The following is an 18,170-nucleotide window of genomic DNA, read 5'->3' on the forward strand; positions in this document are numbered from 1 at the left end:
ATCTTGTAAAGTCAAACTTGAGCCCTTTTGTGGTATGAATTGGCATCAATATGTGGTAGAAAAACTCTTGAACATTAGGCTTTCCATGACTATAGTGCTAAATATTTCTTCACTGTAGAATTTGTTACAGAAAAAACATCCTTCAGTTAAACCCAAAGGAAGAAGCATCACTGGCATGGAAAGAATAATGAGAAAGTATTAGGTATTCTAGTTTGGCATTGACTGTTCCCTTTTGCCAGTTGACCCAGTTATTTTCCATATAAGAAGATTTTTCCAAAATAAATACCAACACAAACAGAACCCCTTAAGCTTCTGCATCTGTCTTGGCATGCTTCCTGCTTCGGTGCAAGCTCTGGCCCTTCTGCCTCCTAAAGAAGGCGGACTTTCCCCAGAAGCACCAAGATTCTGTAGTTTAAAGTATGAAACCTTTATCTTCTCATCATTCAGCATTAACCCTGGGCCACTAATACTGATTTTCTATTTTCAGTAGGTATCACACAGTCTCACATGTCTCACTTCCAAATGTTGTGCAGCAGTGCTCGGTAATACTTTGATACAAGTGTATCTCCATTAGAGTTAGCATACCTGTGCTTGGATCATGTGTCCATTGTTTAAGAATTGTATTTCCCAAAACAAATTATGGTTTCTTTTTGTCCCTCCTACCTTGGTTCTTTGTGTCTCCTCCATTTGATTGCTTTTCCCAATTTTATTTTAAAAAGTCACTAAAGTCAGTTCATCCAATAGAATAAAGCAGAGACTCATGCCAGTGTTGATTAGTAGATTAAATGAGTATAGAAAGTAGCTGAGTGGTTTATAAACACATGTATTTCATGCAAATGAAAGCTTATAGTTACTAGATCCCAACTTTAGCATTTTACAGATCTTTTGTTTTTTCCCCAGACTATGATGTAAGAGTTAGAATTTTAAGAAACTATAATTAAGATCAAAAGCCAAATAAATTAGCTTCAGTTGTTGTAACACCTGATATGAACTGAAGAACATAAGAACCCTCCAAAATCCTGCTTTCATTCTTTTGCTTCATAATCAAGAGATAGGAAGATTTTTATGGAATGATGTAAAGCTGAACGCCCTTTCTACATTGGTCCTGGAGTCCCTGGCCAGCTGGATGTTTGTCTTGATGATGTTCACATATTTCCTGGGAACATTGACTGTTTTCTCTTCCTGCCTTGCTCCCTACTTTTGAGGATCCATTTTGGATAAATTTTCTTAAATAAAAATCATAATGAAGGAGAGAAAGTTTAATAATTTTAGATTCGTAAGAGGAAAAGCATTCAAACTGATACAAATGCCATTTAACAAGTTTTCTAAGGCCTACTCATTACAGGCTATTTTCAAGACTATAAAATTTCAACATAAGGAAATGATTAACTTGGAGTTTATTTTTATAGGATTTGGATCTGTGATAAAGGTCAGTTTTCATGTTTGTATCCACTTCATAAAATGAATTATGCTTATGTGTTTATAGATAAATAGGTAAAAGGAAATTTTAGATCCATTCTAACTCTAAATCCTTTTCACTAAATGGCTTTATGTTTTCTAGTTTGGAACTTATTTAAAGTTTTCTCTTGAGCACATCAGGAGAGAAAGGTGGGAGGGAATATTGGATGCCAGGTGTAATGGAGTGGGGAAAACTGTTATGCCATCAGTATCTCATGGACTATGATGATGATGTTATCTGTGTATTTGTATATATTGTTCTCATTTATGCTTTTGTTTTTTTAGATATGCTTTTTAATATATATCAGATTAGATTCTTAAATTGTGTGCATTTTTGCAAGTATTTATATAAATAGAAATATTGAACAACATTTACTTGAGTGCTGGACAAGTTTTTTGTTTTTTGTTTTTAATTGTTTAGAGATGCCTCTACTTTGGGGGAGAGGATGAAAACTTGAGACCTCAGTAATACATTTCAGAATATGCAAACTCAGAGCGTTCTGGAGTTTTTAAAAGAGTGAATAAAACCACTAGTTGTTTCCTCTTTGATGTTCTTTTAATATAAAACTTCTAATGCATGCTGTAGATAATTAATGGCTTGTGTATCTTTTACTGCCTGGTGGCATGAGCCTTGTAGAGGCCGCTGCATGACTGGTGTGTGCTAGATACATTATAAACTTGCCTTGGTCTCCCTGCTAGCCACTAGTATACTGGATATTCTGCTCAATAGAATTAGGTTGAGGTAACCTAGATAACCAGTTATACTACATTGTGTTGTCAATAGCTGCCATGCATTTGTCCCACATTTTAAAAATATCAAAGCCTATTGCTTTAACAAAGATATAATCCTTCTAAAAAAAAATGAAACCCAAACTCCTCTATCTACTAATACATGAATATAAGATATGTTATACAGTATAAGTTTTCTACTGAAATCTCATCAACATTGTGTTCCAAACTGCTCGTGTAGGAATGGGAACTTTCCAAAGTGATCTTTTTTCAGGGGCATATCTTCATCTCCTCACTGTAGCACCCTCAAAAAGCAGGGATTCCTTTTGATTTTATACTGTGTTTGGTCATCATTAGATACAACAAATGAATATGTGTTCCATTTGTGCCTCTAAAATAGACTCTTTTTCCAGGAAGGGAAGAACAGATTGGGTTTACCATGGCTGTTATTAAAAGATTCAGGAGATAGAAGTCTAGATATGAAAAATGTACACTTTCTCACTGGAAACAAAGCTGTAGACATGGAATAATATGAAAATCTAATGGTAACCAAAACCTAGTTTAATCTTGTAAGAATTGGAGCTTTACCTGGGTGTTCAAATTAAATCGGGAAAATTTTTGATATTCCTTTCAGATACTGCAGAGAAAGTGATATTAATACTCAAGGCTGCTAGAGTAGGGTAGGTTTGAAGTAAAAAAAAAAAAAGGATATGGTATTATTAGTTTTTATGCCATTTGGTGATAGACTCTTGAAGCATCTAGTTTCTATAGTAATAGATGCTCTTTAAATGTAAACTCATTTTTTTTCTGAGAAATGGACCTTCACATGTATTTGGCAGCAGGTATGGTAGTCCCTTCTGGAGGTAGGTAAAGGGTTAATAGAAATACTTTCTTGCTTGGGAAAACTGAGGAAGTCACCTAGGAAACTAATGATCCAGTTGGAAGTAGAACCTAGCAGTCTGGGACTGAGTCTACATGCTATGTTGGTTGAGACTTCCTCTGCTAAGTTCCTGTTGTTGAACTTTTTGTTGTTGTTGTTTGTTTTCCTTTGTTTTCTCTTTTGGTCTCTTAGTTGTTCCTCTTCTTTCTCCCCAAGTTTTCCTTCACTGAAAAACTCTTTACTTCCACAAGTCTCGCCATTGTTTTTGTTCAGTTATACACAAGGAATTCATTGTTTGGTGGGAGTCCTTCTAAAAGCCTCTCTGACTTCACTTTAAGAACTGTGCAGGTGAAACTCAGCTATCGAGGACTTTTTTTTCCCCCTGACAATAAAAATGTTTGATCTCAAGCCTATTAAGTTGGAAGCAGTGGCTCCTGCTGGGCTGGAATCCTTGGAATCAGGATGTCGTTGGGCTGATGGTAGGTGGGCTGTGTCACAGGGCTGATGGCTTGTATACCTACAGGAGGAGTTCTCTGGCCACACCGTTGGTACAGCAGCTCCTTCCAGGCTCATTCATGGAACAGGCATGGCGGCAGTCTTGGAGAAGAGTGCCAGCCCCGGTCAGAGGTAATTTTGTACTGCAGAAAGGTGAACAAGACCAGTAGGAAGCTCCCATAAGGACCAGGGGAGGGATGAGGGTGGATGAGATGGGGAGACACAGTGTGGGCTGCTGGGGAAGTTAAAACCTCTATTAAGACATATTTACATAATATATATGCTTCAATGTGTATTTCATCTAGTCCTATCATCATAAGTGACTGATACAGCTAAACTGACTAATGTTATATGTCTGTGAACATTTTTACTTAATCCCAGTTGTCACCATTACCTGCCCTCCTGACAAATCGTTCTCCTTTCCTTTGAACAAAGAGAACATAATGACAGGCTACTTTTGTATCTGGCCCCAATTCCCTCGTCAGAGGAATTCTAAACCATCTCTTTCATAAGCCCATGCTCTGCAGGAAGTGAAAAAGTGGTCTATTGTTTTCTATATGTCAGAAAACGAATGGATTCCTATATCCCATAGCAATACTAGTCTAGTATAAAACCTGAGATCACGATCTTGCTGCCAATAAGATGTGACTGTCATAGCCCTTTCATCCAGGCCAGAACTATGGCCACTGAAATAGTACTCCAAGGAGTGCTGTTTAGAGCTAAAGACCCTTGTTTGCCACTGGAAAGACGGGATTCTCTCTGGGGGAAAACACTATGCAGTTTCAGTTAGATGCATTGGGAATATTTGAGATGATTGGGGTTCCCTTTCATGTCATGCAGAACTTGATAAAACTGGGTAAGGTAAGAACATCATCTGTTTGAGCTATTGCCTCACACAAGTAGAAGCTCTCCAGTTCTGGAGCTTTTGTATAATTTTTTTTTTTTTTGATAACACATCCTGGTAAAGTGGTAATTATGAATTGGACTTTAAAACAATAGTTGTACTAATTATTTTTGTAAGCTTCCTGAATTAGCCTTAGGCAATTGGTAGTGAAAATAATAAGGGAAGTGGAACACATCAAGAGGTGCCAAAGTAGGTTTGAAATTTTGTTTTTCCTAGTAACTATAGTTGTAGCCTGTGACATAGTTAAAATAATTAAAGTGTCTGGGGGGTGGTTAACAAAACACAGCACATATTAATGGTCATAATAAAACCATACACAAAGCTGTCAATGACCACTTTGTGAGAAGTAGGAAATGTTGAAACAAATAGTCATGGAAACTGACACTTCAATATTTGGGGAGATTATTATGAGTAATTTAAGCTATCATTTTAATTATTTCAAAGATACTCCAAAATCTTATTTAGAGGTTGTTAGAAAGTTTACAAAATAGGATTTTAGTTAAAGTTTTTATTATGGGACTTTTAAAAATGTAGATTAGACATTGTGATTTTAGTTCATAAGTATCCATTTTGTGATAATAGAAAACAGTTTCATAATTAAGTAAATTTTTGTAGTTTGAAAGCTTTTGAATCTTTGTATTTGATTAGTTTCACACTAATAATCTAATATTTTCTGGTCATATAGAGGAAATTCAGTTTTATTCCACCGTTATATAAAATTTATCTAGGTAGCAGTATGTGCATTTCTTACCAAAGAGTTGAGTTTCAGGATTTGTGACCTTTAAAATGAAGGTTATCATAAAATAACATATTCCCTTTCATAATCTTAATATTTAAATATATAGTAACTTAAGTTATTCTATTCTGTTTTCCATTAATTTCTTCATATTTCCTTAGTTTTAGACTCTTAGACCTTAAAAATAGGAAATCAAAGTAATTAGCTTGGGAATAGAACAGCTAGTTAAAGGAGATCATTAAAAATCTTTGTTGATTTCATAGTATATTTAGCTCTAAATATATTTTGTAATCCTTATTATTTTAATTATCTCATAAACTTTAACATATTTTACAACTGTTGAAATTCCATATAGATTTAAGGGTGGTTAAAAGCCAGGAAGAATCCCAGGAATTCTTTTTGTTCTGAGAAACAAAACCCCATATATTTAATAGTGTTTATGGAAGATGAAAATAATTTTAACATGGTTTGAAAACTCTGACACAGTGTTGCTAATTAGGCAAGAAATAAGTGCTACATTCTATTTGAAAGATGAGAATCCCATCTCCCCAGTGACATCCAATGCCTTCTTCCAGCTTACTGATAGCTGTGACCTATTCAGAACTGTTACATTGAGTCCAGACTGGTAGGATTTCCAGTTTGGGATTCTTACACTCTTTTTCCACCTTATCCCAGTAACAATCTTTTATCAAGAGGAAAAGGTATATAAAACTAAAGGGAATCCATTAAACCATTACAATATGAGATCGATATCTTATTTAATGAATTGCAGAAATTAGAGAAATAACATAGTTGGAGATTATAAAACATTAAACTTCTATTAATTAGTAAAATTGATAGCTATGGACAGTAAAACACTTCCACTAATATAATTGGCATAAACTTGAAAATAATTTTGTTTTTATGACATCAGTAAAACAGGCTTCCTGCTTTCTTAACTTTGTTAATGATTTTTTTTTTTTTTTTTTGGCATGAGCTTCTAAATTAGGCTATTCAGTCTATGCTTGTTAAAGTACCAGTCATTTGTGAATTGACTTTTATAGTAAGTGTAGAAGTGTGTAAGAAAGTGACTGACATTGTAGTGCATGAAGACAAGCTGTCAGAGGGTTTTGGTTGTATATTACATAGCCTTACTTGTTCCTATCTAAAAGTTAGTGTACTGTGTTTAGTCCTTCTTTATTTAAAAATGAATCACTAATTTCACTTATCTTAAAATATTTTAATAGTTGAGACTAATAATCATGCTTTTTATGGAGATTTTGAAGCTTTGTGTCAAGACCATATTTTTGACAATATCAGAAGCTTTTAATAAGGTGCTTGCTGCTGAGCTAATGATATGCTTTTGGTAGTATTTCTTATACCTATCTTCAATAGACATTCAGGCTAGTGTGAATGTAATAATCAAGCCTCAATCAAACCATACTTAGTATGACAAATATTGCATTATACTGTAATTTAGGTATTCATGCTTCTGATAAAGGGCTTAATTCGACTCCTTGAGGAATCGGGAAAACACTATTGATTTTATTCTGGAATGCAAAGTAGCAGCCATTTATAGTGCAAGATATAAATCACTTCCTAATTAAAATTAAATCAAGAGAAATTAAGAATCTCATGGCCTTATATGTAATGGTACACAATCTTAAGTGTAAAATTATATTTTGTATCAATTGTGTTCCTGTGCATGGGTTTCTGGACACAAAAAATTTTGCAGCTAATCTTAATAGAAGCAGATAATATTGACTTAAAATTTCTCTTAATTTCTTTCTGTAGGAACATTGCAGTGGACTAAACTACTTATTCCAGATATAATTTATTTATTTTTGTTTTCCCTTTTAAGAAAATGTCAAAGAAATTTTTGGACAGACTATTATTCATCATCATATCCCTTTTAACTGGGACTGTGAATTTATCCGACTGCATTTTGGGCATAATCGGAAGAAGCATCTTAACTACACAGAATTCACACAGTTTCTCCAGGTGAGCTTAGTTTTCATAACTCGTTTAAATACATGCCATTTCTCCTCTACTTCCTTCCTTTTTAGTTTTAAGTTTCTTACCCAAAAATAGCAATTCTCTGTAGCATTACACCCACATTTTCCATTTCCCACTCCCAGATGCAGCTTTTAAAACTCTCATAACTGTTCTTTCAATGACTACTTCCATAGCTTTAAATAATAAACATGTGTTGGCTCTTCTATTTTTTTTAAATCTCCTTTTTTAATTGGAGTATTCTCCAAATTAGTGTTTTCACTTTCTTTGAATAAATACCTAGTAGTGGAATTACTGGATTGTGTGGTATTTCTGTCTTTAATTGTTTCAAAGAATTTCCATACTGTTTTCTACAATGGCTGCACCAATTTACATTTCTACCAACAGTGCATGAGGGTTCCCTTTTCTCTACATCCTCAACAATACTTGTGATTTCTTGGGTTTCTAATACTGGCTATTCTAACAGATGTGAGGGGATAGCTCATTGTGGTTTTTTTTTTTTTTTTCTTTAAAGATTTATTTATTTATTTTAGAGCATGGTGGGGAGGGGCAGAGGAAAAGGTGAGAGTCTTAACCAGACTCCATGCTGAGCAGAGCCAGAGGCAGACCTGGATCCCTTTACTCTGAGATCACAACCTGAGCTGAAACCAAGAGTTGGATGCTTAACTGACTGTGTTGGCCATCTGGATGTCTTTGAAAAAATATCTATTCATTTCCTCTGTCTGTTTTTCAATCATATTATTATTTTTTTTGGTGTTGTATAAGTTTTTAAAATATATTTTGGATATTAACCCTTTATTGGATGTATGATTTGCAAATATCTTCTCTCATTAAGTACATTGTCTTTTTCTTTTGTTGGTGGTTTCCTTTGCTGTGGAGAAGCTTTTTATTTTGGCGTAGTCCTAATAGTTTATTTTTGCTTTTGTTTCCCTTGCCTCAGGAGACATATTTAGATAAATGTTGCTAAGGCCAATGTCAGTGAGATTACTGCCTATGTTTTCTTCTAGGAATTTCATAGTTTCAGGTCTTACATTTAGGTCTTTAATCCATTTTGAGTTTATTTTTGTGTGTGCTCTAAGAAACTGGTCCATTGTCATTCTTTTGCATAGTTTTGTCCAGTTTTCCCAACACCCATTTATAGAAAAGACTGTCTTTTCCTCATTATTTTCTTTCTTGTTTTGTTGGAGATTAATTGATCATATAATTGAAGGTTTATTTCTGGGCTCTCTATTCCATTCCATTGATCTATGTGTATTTTCGTGCCAGTACCATACTGTTTTGATTACTACAGCTTTGTAGTTCATCTTGAAATCTGGAATTGTGGAACCTCCAGCTTTATTCTTCTTTCTCGAGATTACCTTGCCATTATGGGGTTGTCTTTGGTTCTGTACTCTACATTAAAAGTTTTCACTTTTAGGTCTTTTTCACTGAATTTGAACTGTGGAAGATTAGGAGCTGGTTCTTTCACCTCTCTCTCTTTCTTCCACAAATTTAGATATTTTCTTTCTCCATCCCCCATATAATTATGTTATGATTCTGCTTAGATCAATAAACATTTTAATTACTATAATTTTATAAATACTGTGCATGACTAAAATGATTACTTTTCTTACGATTTCTAGTTTTTCTTATTTGTTTAGTTTTCTATGTATTAATGCTAATTCATTCTTAAATTTTGCCTCAGTTATTAACATCTCATTTTAATATGTTTACAACATATTAGGTATTCTGTCAATTTCATCTTCTTGGAGCTCTCTAGGAGTTTTTTTTTTAAATCAAGGTAAAATTCACTTAACATAAAATTAACTACCTAGAAGTGCATAATTTAGTGGCATTTAGTACAGTTCAGTGTTGTGCAACTACCACCTTTGTCTTATTCCCAAACCTTTTTTTTTTCTGTATATTTTTTTTATTGGAGTTCGATTTGCCAACATATAGCATATCGCCCAGTGCTCATCCCGTCAAGTGCCCCCTTCACCCAGACTGCCCATCACTCAGTCACCCCGGCCCCCTGCCCACCTCCCTTTCCACTACCCCTTGTTCATTTCCCACAGTTAGGAGTCTCTCATGTTCTGTCTCCCTCACTGATATTTCCCACTCATTTTCTCTCCTTTCCCCTTTAATCTCTTTCACTATTTTTTATATTCCCCGAGTGAATGAGACTATATAATGCCCAAACCTTTTTATTACCAAGAAAACCCCTCTGCATTCATTAAACAGTCACTCCCCATTCCTGTTTCTCCTCAGCTCCTGGCAACCACCAAACTACTTTCGCCTCTGTGGATTTGCCTATTCTGCATAGTTCATATTACAGTAGCTCCGCCATTATTTATAGTTTTGCCTTTTGCGGTTTCAGTGTACCTCTGGTCAACCGTGGTTCAGAAGCAGATGATCCTTCTTCTGATGTATCATCAGAAGGATCCTAATGCTATGTCACAATGCTCACACCATTCACCTAACTTCATCATATCACTTAGGCATTTTATCATCTACATCATCATCAGAAGAAGGATGAGTACAGTACAGCAAGATATTTTAAGAAGGCAAGAGAGGAGACTACATTCACATAACTTGTATTGCAATATATTGTTATAATTCTATTTTATTATTTTCGTGATTAGTGTTAATCTCTTACTGTGTACAATTTAGGAATTAAACTTTGTCTTAAGTGTGTATGTATGGGAAAAAAAACATATATAAAGGGTTTGGTTCTGTGTGTGGTTTCAGGCATCCATTTAGGGATCTTGAAACATACCCCCCATGGATAAGTGAAGACTACTGTTAATGGAATTTATACAATATGACTTTTTATGTCTGGCTTTGTTTCACTTAGCATAATGTTTTCAAGGATTATCCGTATTGTAGCATGTATAAGTATCTTATTTCTTTTTATGGCTGCATAATATTCCATTGTATGGCTATACTATTTTTTGTTCATTCATTATTTGATGGATACTTGGGTTATTCTCACCTTACTTCTTGGCCCTTGCACACACATTAGTGTACATGTATTTGTTTGAATACTTGTTTTCAAATCTTTTTGAGTCTATCCCTAGCTGTGAAATTGCTATGTCATACGGTAATTTTATGTTTAACTTTTTGAGGAATTTCCATACTGTTTTCTGTAGCCTCTGCAGCATTTCCTTAGAACTTCCTGATCTGCTTCATGATTGGAGGCTGGATTTTGTACTTTTTTCACAGGTGTCAGTTTATTATCTCCCTTTACCTTCATTGTGGGGAATCTGTTTGTGTTTCTTTTATGTTGAATCTCCTGTTTTCTGGATTCCATCTCTTCCTTTATTATAGTTTACTTCCTCTTTTTGGTGGAATGCTTCCTGCAGGGGCTTCTTGAAGAAAGTAAAGTTTTTTGTGAGACTTTTCATATCTGAAAACCTCTGCTATGTTTACACTTAGTATGCCTGGGTATAGAATTCTGGTAGAAATTATTTTCCTCCTAATTTAAAAAATTTTTTTTTTATTTATTTATGATAGTCATACAGAGAGAGAGAGAGAGAGAGGCAGAGACGTAGGCAGAGGGAGAAGCAGGCTCCATGCACTGGGAGCCCGACGTGGGATTCGATCCCGGGTCTCCAGGATCGCGCCCTGGTCCAAAGGCAGGCACCAAACCGCTGCGCCACCCAGGGATCCCTTTTCCTCCTAATTTTGAGAACATTTCTCGTTTGTTTTCTTGCTTTCTGTTTTGCCACTGAAAACTCCAGTACCATTCTCAATCTTTTTTTTTTAATTAAGATTTTATTTATTTATTCATGAGAGAGAGAGAGAGAGAGAGAGAGAGGCAGAGACACAGGCAGAGGGAGAAGCAGGCTCCATGCAGGGAACCTGATATGGGAGTTGATCCTGGGACTACAGGATTATGCCCTGGGCTGAAGGCAGGTGCCATACCGCTGAGCACCCAGCAATCCCACCATTCTCAATCTTGATTCTGTTTTGAAACATTTTTTTCACACCAGTGGGCTTTTCAGATTTTTTTTTCCTTTATGTTTTGAAATTTCATGATATTCCTTGGTGCTGGGCCTTTAGTGGGCTCTTTTTTTTTTTTTTTTTTTTTTTTTTTAAGATTTTGTTTATTCATGAGAGACACAGAGAGGGAGGCAGAGAACAGGGGCAGAGGGAGATGCAGGCTCCCTAAAAGGAGCCCAATGTGGGACTTGATCCAGGACCCCAGGATCATGCCCTGAGCTGAAGGCAGGTGCCCACGTGTCCCTTCAGTGGGCTCTTTGAATTTGAAAATTTTTGTTCCTCAGATTTTTTTTTTAATATTTTGTTTGTTTATTCATGAGAGATACACAGAGAGAGAGAGAGGCAGAGACATAGGCAGAGGGAGAAGCAGGCCCCATGCAGGGAGCCCAACGTGGGACTCAATCCCGGGACCCCCAGGATCATGCCCTGAGCCGAAGACAGACGCTCAACCACTGAGCCACCCAGGCATCCCCGTTCCTCAATTCTTTTTTTTTTTAATCTTTTTTTTTTAATCTTTTTTTTTAATTTTTTATTTTATTTATGATAGTCACAGAGAGAGAGAGAGAGAGAGAGAGGCAAAGACACAGGCAGAGGGAGAAGCAGGCTCCATGCACTGGGAGCCCGATGTGGGATTCGATCCCGGGTCTCCAGGATCGTGCCCTGGACCAAAGGCAGGCGCTAAACCGCTGCGCCACCCAGGGATCCCCCGTTCCTCAATTCTTAAAAATTAATTACTCTTTTTTTTCTTTCTTTCTAGAGCTAGTATATTAAATGTATGATTTAGTTTTTATTCTCTCTCCTGCTTTCCTTCTGAACCTTTTTTTTTTTTTTTTTTAAAGAGTTTATTTATTCATGAGAGACACAGAGAGAGGCAGAGACATAGGCAGAGGGAGAAGCAGGCTTCCATGCAGGAGCCCGATGTGGGACTTGAACCCGGAATTCCAGAGGCAAAGGCAGACGCTTAACTGCTGAGCCACCCAGGCATCCTCCTTCTGAACCTTTTATTAAGTTTTTAATTGTGTTACATTTCAGATTTTCAGTTCTTTTTAGTTTTCTGAATATTCCTTTTCAAAAATAGTATATTCTGAGTACCTGGGTGGCTTAATGGTTGAACATCTGCCTTTGGCTCAGGTAGTGATCCCTGGGTTCTGGGATCGAGTTCCGCATCCAACTCTGCAGGGAGGCTGCTTCTCCCTCTGCCTGTCTCTGTGTTTCTCATAAATAAATAAATAAATAAATAAATAAATAAATAAATAAATAAATAAATAAATAAATAAAATCTTTAAAAAAAAAGCGTATTCTTTTTTCATGGATGTGCTGTTTTCTTTCACTTCTCCAAAGATTTTAAAGACGAGTGTTAAAAAAAATAAATAAATAAAGACAAGTGTTTGTTGCTCCCTGCCAATGTCTGTTTTCTCCAAGTTTATTTCTTTTTTTTTAATTTTTATTTTATTTATTTACTCATGAGAGACACAGAGAGAGAGAGAGAGGCAGAGACACAGGCAGAGGGAGAAGCAGACCCCATGCAGGGAGCCCGACGTGGGACTCGATCCCAGGTCTCCAGGATCACGCCCTGGGCTGAAGGCAGGTGCTAAACCGCTGAGCCACCCAGGACTCCCTCCAAGTTTATTTCTTTTTCTATGTTTGGGTTTCTGTTTTTCATGTTATTGGCTTTACACATATCTGATCATCATTGCTTGTCTGCTCATATTTAAAAGTGAGGCTTATTGGGAGCTTCAAGTTCATGATACTACTTCTTAACTCTAGACCTTATTGTAAAGTTTGCTGACTGGACTGTCATACTGGGTACTCTCTAATGTCTGTATGTTCAGATCTTTCCTTTTGCATTGGGGAACAAGAGGATAATCATCTGGCCTCCCACCTGGAATTATTAGATCTGGCTTTTGACATTCTGGTTGCTGAATAAGACAAGAGGGTTGGAGGTCTCAACATTCATTGTAGAGATGGACTTCCACTGAATTACCTCCTTTCAGGGCAGCCCGGGTGGCTCAGCAGTTTAGCACAGCCTTACGCCCAGGGCATGATCCAGGAGGCCCAGGATCGAGTCCCACATTGGGCTCCCTGCATAGAGCCTGCTTCTCCCTCACCTGTGTCTCTGCCTCTCTGTATCTCTCTCTCTGTGTGTCTCTTATGAATAAATAAAATCTTTAAAGAAAAAAAAAAGAATTACCTTCTTTTAACTATGCCTAGTCTCCTCTAGTCCAGAGAATCGTCTATTACATTCTCTAGTCAGTGACTTCTAGCCTTCTGGTGGACTGGGAAAGGGCATAATCTGGCTATGGTGAAGCAATGCAGGTTACTAACTGAATTTTAAACAGATTTCCATCTAAGCCTCCTATTTGTAGTTTTACCTTCACTTTCAGTTCCAAGGTACTAGTGTAGCCAATTCCTGAGTGGTTTGGGAGTTCTGTCATGTACATTGGATTGTTTTTTGGCTTTTTCCATGTCCAGTTTTCTTGAGTTGGCTAAGTCAGTTGTCACTTGCCTTTCTGCTCTCTAAGCTTAAAATGTAATTGCTATCTCCTTTTCTGTTCTCTTTGTTGTTGAATGTTTTGCTTTTAGTTTCTTTACTGTGATTTTAGTGAAGAGTGGAGTTTTAGAAGACAGCAGTTACATGTACTAGGTCATTCTCATTCAATGCCAGTTTCTTTTTTTTTTTTTTTTAAAGATTTTATTTATTTATTCATAGAGACACAGAGAGAGAGGCAGAGACACAGGCAGAGGGAGAAGCAGGCTCCATGCAGGGAGCCCGACGTGGGACTCGATCCCAGGTCTCCAGGGTCACGCCCCAGGCTGCAGGCGGCGCTAAACCGCTGCGCCACTGGGGCTGCCCTCAATGCCAGTTTCTGAAGCTTAGTTGTTTTTATTTCATAATTAGATGAAATGAATTTTAGCTTTAGCATAACTTTCTTTTTTTACCTTTTCCTTCAGTTCACCTATCCACCTTGAAATCTGAAAGCAGAACCTCTTTTATTTGAGTATTTTTTCAGATAGGTATCTTTTTAGAGTATCTATGTATTTTATTATTTATTTATTTATTTATTTTTTATTTTTTATTTTTTATTTTTTTATTTTTTTTATTTTTTAAATTTTTATTTATTCATGATAGGCACACAGTGAGAGAGAGAGAGGCAGAGACACAGGCAGAGGGAGAAGCAGGCTCCATGCACCGGGAGCCTGATGTGGGATTCGATCCCGGATCTCCAGGATCGCGCCCTGGGCCAAAGGCAGGCGCCAAACCGCTGCGCCACCCAGGGATCCCTTATTTATTTTTTTAAAATTTTTGTTTATTTATGATAGTCACAGAGAGAGAGAGAGAGAGAGAGAGGCAGAGGGAGAAGCAGGCTCCATGCACCGGGAGCCCGACGTGGGAATCGATCCCGGGTCTCCAGGATTGCGTCCTGGGCCAAAGGCAGGCACCAAACCGCTGCGCCACCCAGGGATCCCTATTTTATTTTTTATAAGTCTAGGGTATTGTTTCTCTTCATGAGCATGATCACAGTTTGAAAACTTTATCGGTCTAGGTATTTGTAGAACCTAGTGCTTTTTTTTTTTTTAAAGATTTTATTTATTTGAAACAGAGTGAATGAGCATGAGTTGGGGGTGGGGCAGAGTGAGAAGCAGACTCCCCTGCTGAGCAGAGAGCCCAACAGGGGACTTGATCCCAGGATCATGACCTGGGGCTGAAGGCAGCCTCTTAACCCACCTAGGTGCCCCCCGAGTGCTTGTTCAAACACTTGCACAGTTAGTGCTGCTTACCTGACTGACATTGTAAAGTGCTCAAACTGGAAAAGTTGAAAATATTATTTATTTGAGAGATATTTATTTAAAAAAGAAAATGACCCCTGAAACTAATACTACACTATATGTGAACAAACTTGAGTTTAAATAAAATCTTGAGGGACTCCTGGGTGGCTCAGTGGTTGAGTGTCTGCCTTTGGCTCAGATTGTAATTTGCATCCCACATAGGGCCTCCTGCCGGGAGCCTGCTTCTCCCTCTGCCTGTGTCTCTGCCTCTCTCTATGTGTCTCTCATGAATAAATAAATAAAATAAAAAATAAATAAAATCTTGAAAGAAAAAAAATAAGAAAAAGGAAATGTTCTTCCAACTTGTATTTTTTAAGATTTCTCCAAAGATGGTTTGCTCTTGTCTTTGATTCCCTTGCATTTACTGAATATATTTTACAATATCTAATTCTACCCTGATATATTAACTATATTACATAAACCTTAGAACTTTAGATATGAAGCTTCCTTTTTTCCCTTTGTTTTTTGCTTCTCATTTGAATCCTTTATGTTAATTTTTAAACTTTTTATTTTGAAAGACTTCAAATATATTTAAAAATAGAAGAGTTTAATGAACTTCCGTGTACCCATCAACCATCTTACCAGTTAGTAACTGTTGGCCACTCTTATTTTTGTCTATATTCTATTTTTGTCTGTATTCCACTATGCTCCTTCCTGGATCATTTGGAAGCCAATCCCGTACATTCTATAGTTTCATCTATGATTTTCACTGTGTATCTTTAAAAGATACATAGGAGTTCTCTAATTGTTAACCTAAAAAAAAAATAAAATAAAATCTATTCTTCTAGCATTATTCTTGCAATGAGAATTCTGCTTTAATATAAAGGTCCACATTTTCTCAGTACTGAGTGTCATTAATAAGACTTTATTATGTCCATGGTTGCCACTGGATATTTCTGAGAGGCTGTGACCTATATATGAAGAAGACAAAGAAATGACAAAAACCATGAAAAAGGAGTGAAGGAAAACATATATAAGATAGAGAGTGGACCTGTGTCGTGTCTGTTTCTGATGCTGCTTAGGAATATCCTTTCTGTAGGGAATTCTTTCAATCACATTATAAGGTTGAAATGAAGACCTAACATTCCTGCTTCATTTGAAAGGTGATATGGTTAGTACAGAGGTGATAGGAAGATGGAGTGAGTAGGGAGAATGAAGAAAGTGGAAGAGGACAGAATTCACAAATATGTGGAGATTATACAACATACACCTGAATAGTTAATGGATCTTAGAATAAATCAAAAGAAAAGTAAAAAAAATCTTGAGACAAATGAAAATGAAAGCACAACATACCAAAATGTATGTGATGCAGCAAAAGCAATTCTAAGAGGGAAGTTTATAGTAATTAACTCACACATTAAGAAAAAATAAAGAGCTCAACCTTCCTTTACATCTCAAGGAACTAGAAGGAGAAGAATAAACCAAAGCCAAAGTCAGCAGAAAAAAGAAAATAACAAAAGTCAAAGCAGAAATAAATGACATATAATGACAAGGGAGACAGTAGAAAAGATCAATGAAACTAAGAGCTGTATTTTTTTTTAAGCTAAACAAAATTGACAAATGTTTAGCTAGACTGGGGAAAAAGGACTTAGAAATAGACATTACAATTGATAACAGAAATACTAAGGATCATAAGAAACCACTGTGAACATTTATATGCCAACAAATGAGATAACCTAACAGAAATAGATAAATTTCTAAAAACATACACCCTACCAATTCTGAATCATGAAGAAATTTTAAAAAATATAAACAGACCAATTATTAGTAAAGAGATTAAATCAGTAGTTAAAAACTTCCCCACAAAGAAAAGTATAGGACCTGATGGCTTCCCTGGTAATACTACCAAACATCTAAAGAAGAGTTAATACCAATGTTTCTCAAACTTCCAAAAAATAGAAGAGGAGGGTATACTTCTTCCAAATGCACTTTACAAGACCAGTGTTAATCCTGATGAGGACACTTCAAGAAAAGAAAATTACAGGTCAGTATTCCTGATGAAGATATACACAAAGAGCCTCAACAAAATATTAGTAAACTGAATTTAATAGTACATTAAAAGGAGCTTACATCATGAACTGTGGTATTTATTTGCTGGAATGCAAGGATGATTCATCATATGCACATCATTAAATGTGATACACTACATTAACAAGATGGAGAATAAAAATCATGATCTCACTAGATTGTAAATGTAAAAGCATTTACATTACATTTACAATTACATTTTACAAAATTCAGTATCCTTTCATGATAAAAATGTTTAGAAAATTAGGTATAGATGGAACATACTTCAACATCATAAAGGCAAATTATGACAAGCCCATAGCTCACATTATGCTCAACAGTGAAAAGCTGAATGTTTTTGCTCTACGATCAGGAAAAGACAGGGGTGCCAACTCTTACCACTTTTTTTTTTTTTTTTTTTTTTATTTATTTATGATAGTCACAGAGAGAGAGAGAGAGAGAGAGGCAGAGACACAGGCAGAGGGAGAAGCAGGCTCCATGCACCGGGAGCCTGACGTGGGATTCGATCCCGGGTCTCCAGGATCGCGCCCTGGGCCAAAGGCAGGCGCTAAACCACTGCGCCACCCAGGGATCCCCAACTCTTACCACTTTTATTCAAAAAAGTACTGCCAAGTTTTAGCCAGAGCAATTAGTCAAGAAAAAGAAATAAAAGACATCCAGATTAGGAGGGAAGAAATAAAATTGTCCCTTTTTGCAGATGACATGATATTATATATAGAAAACCCTAAAAGACTATACATTCTCCTCCTGCTCCACACACACACCAAAAACTATTAGAACTAATAAATGACTTCAGGAAAGTTTCAGAGTACAAAATCAATATACAAAGACAATTGCATTTATGTACATTGACAATGAACTGTTGGAAAGAGAAATTAAGAAAACAGTCCTATTTGTAGAACATCAAAAAGAATCAAGGGCAGCCCCGGTGGCTTAGCGGTTTAGCGCCGCCTACAGCCCAGGGCGTGATCCTGGAGACCCTGGATCGAGTCCCACGTTGCTCTCTGTATGATGCCTGCTTCTCCCTCTGCCTGTATCTCTGCCTCTCTCTCTGTCTATGAATAAATAAATAAAATCTTTAAAAAAAAAAAGAATCAAATACCTATGAATAAATTTAACCAAGAAAGTAGAAAATCTGG

General features: G+C 36.4%; 1 protein-coding gene across 5 annotated transcripts in view; it reads left to right on the forward strand.

Moving 5' to 3' along the window:
• SLC25A12 (solute carrier family 25 member 12) overlaps nt 1-18,170 on the forward strand; it is a 205,237-nt gene that overhangs the window by 136,453 nt on the left and 50,614 nt on the right. For 4 of the 5 annotated variants that reach the window (XM_072810919.1, XM_072810918.1, XM_072810920.1 and 1 more), the window contains exon 5: nt 7,043-7,182. In XM_072810919.1, coding sequence (XP_072667020.1) covers nt 7,043-7,182 — 140 coding nt within the window. Of the gene's footprint in view, nt 1-3,590; nt 3,695-7,042; nt 7,183-18,170 lie in introns of all 5 variants that reach the window. The other variant, XM_072810922.1, reaches the window with a different exon arrangement.

Source organism: Canis lupus, chromosome 34, assembly GCF_048164855.1.
Source record: "Canis lupus baileyi chromosome 34, mCanLup2.hap1, whole genome shotgun sequence".
Lineage (NCBI taxonomy): Eukaryota > Metazoa > Chordata > Mammalia > Carnivora > Canidae > Canis > Canis lupus.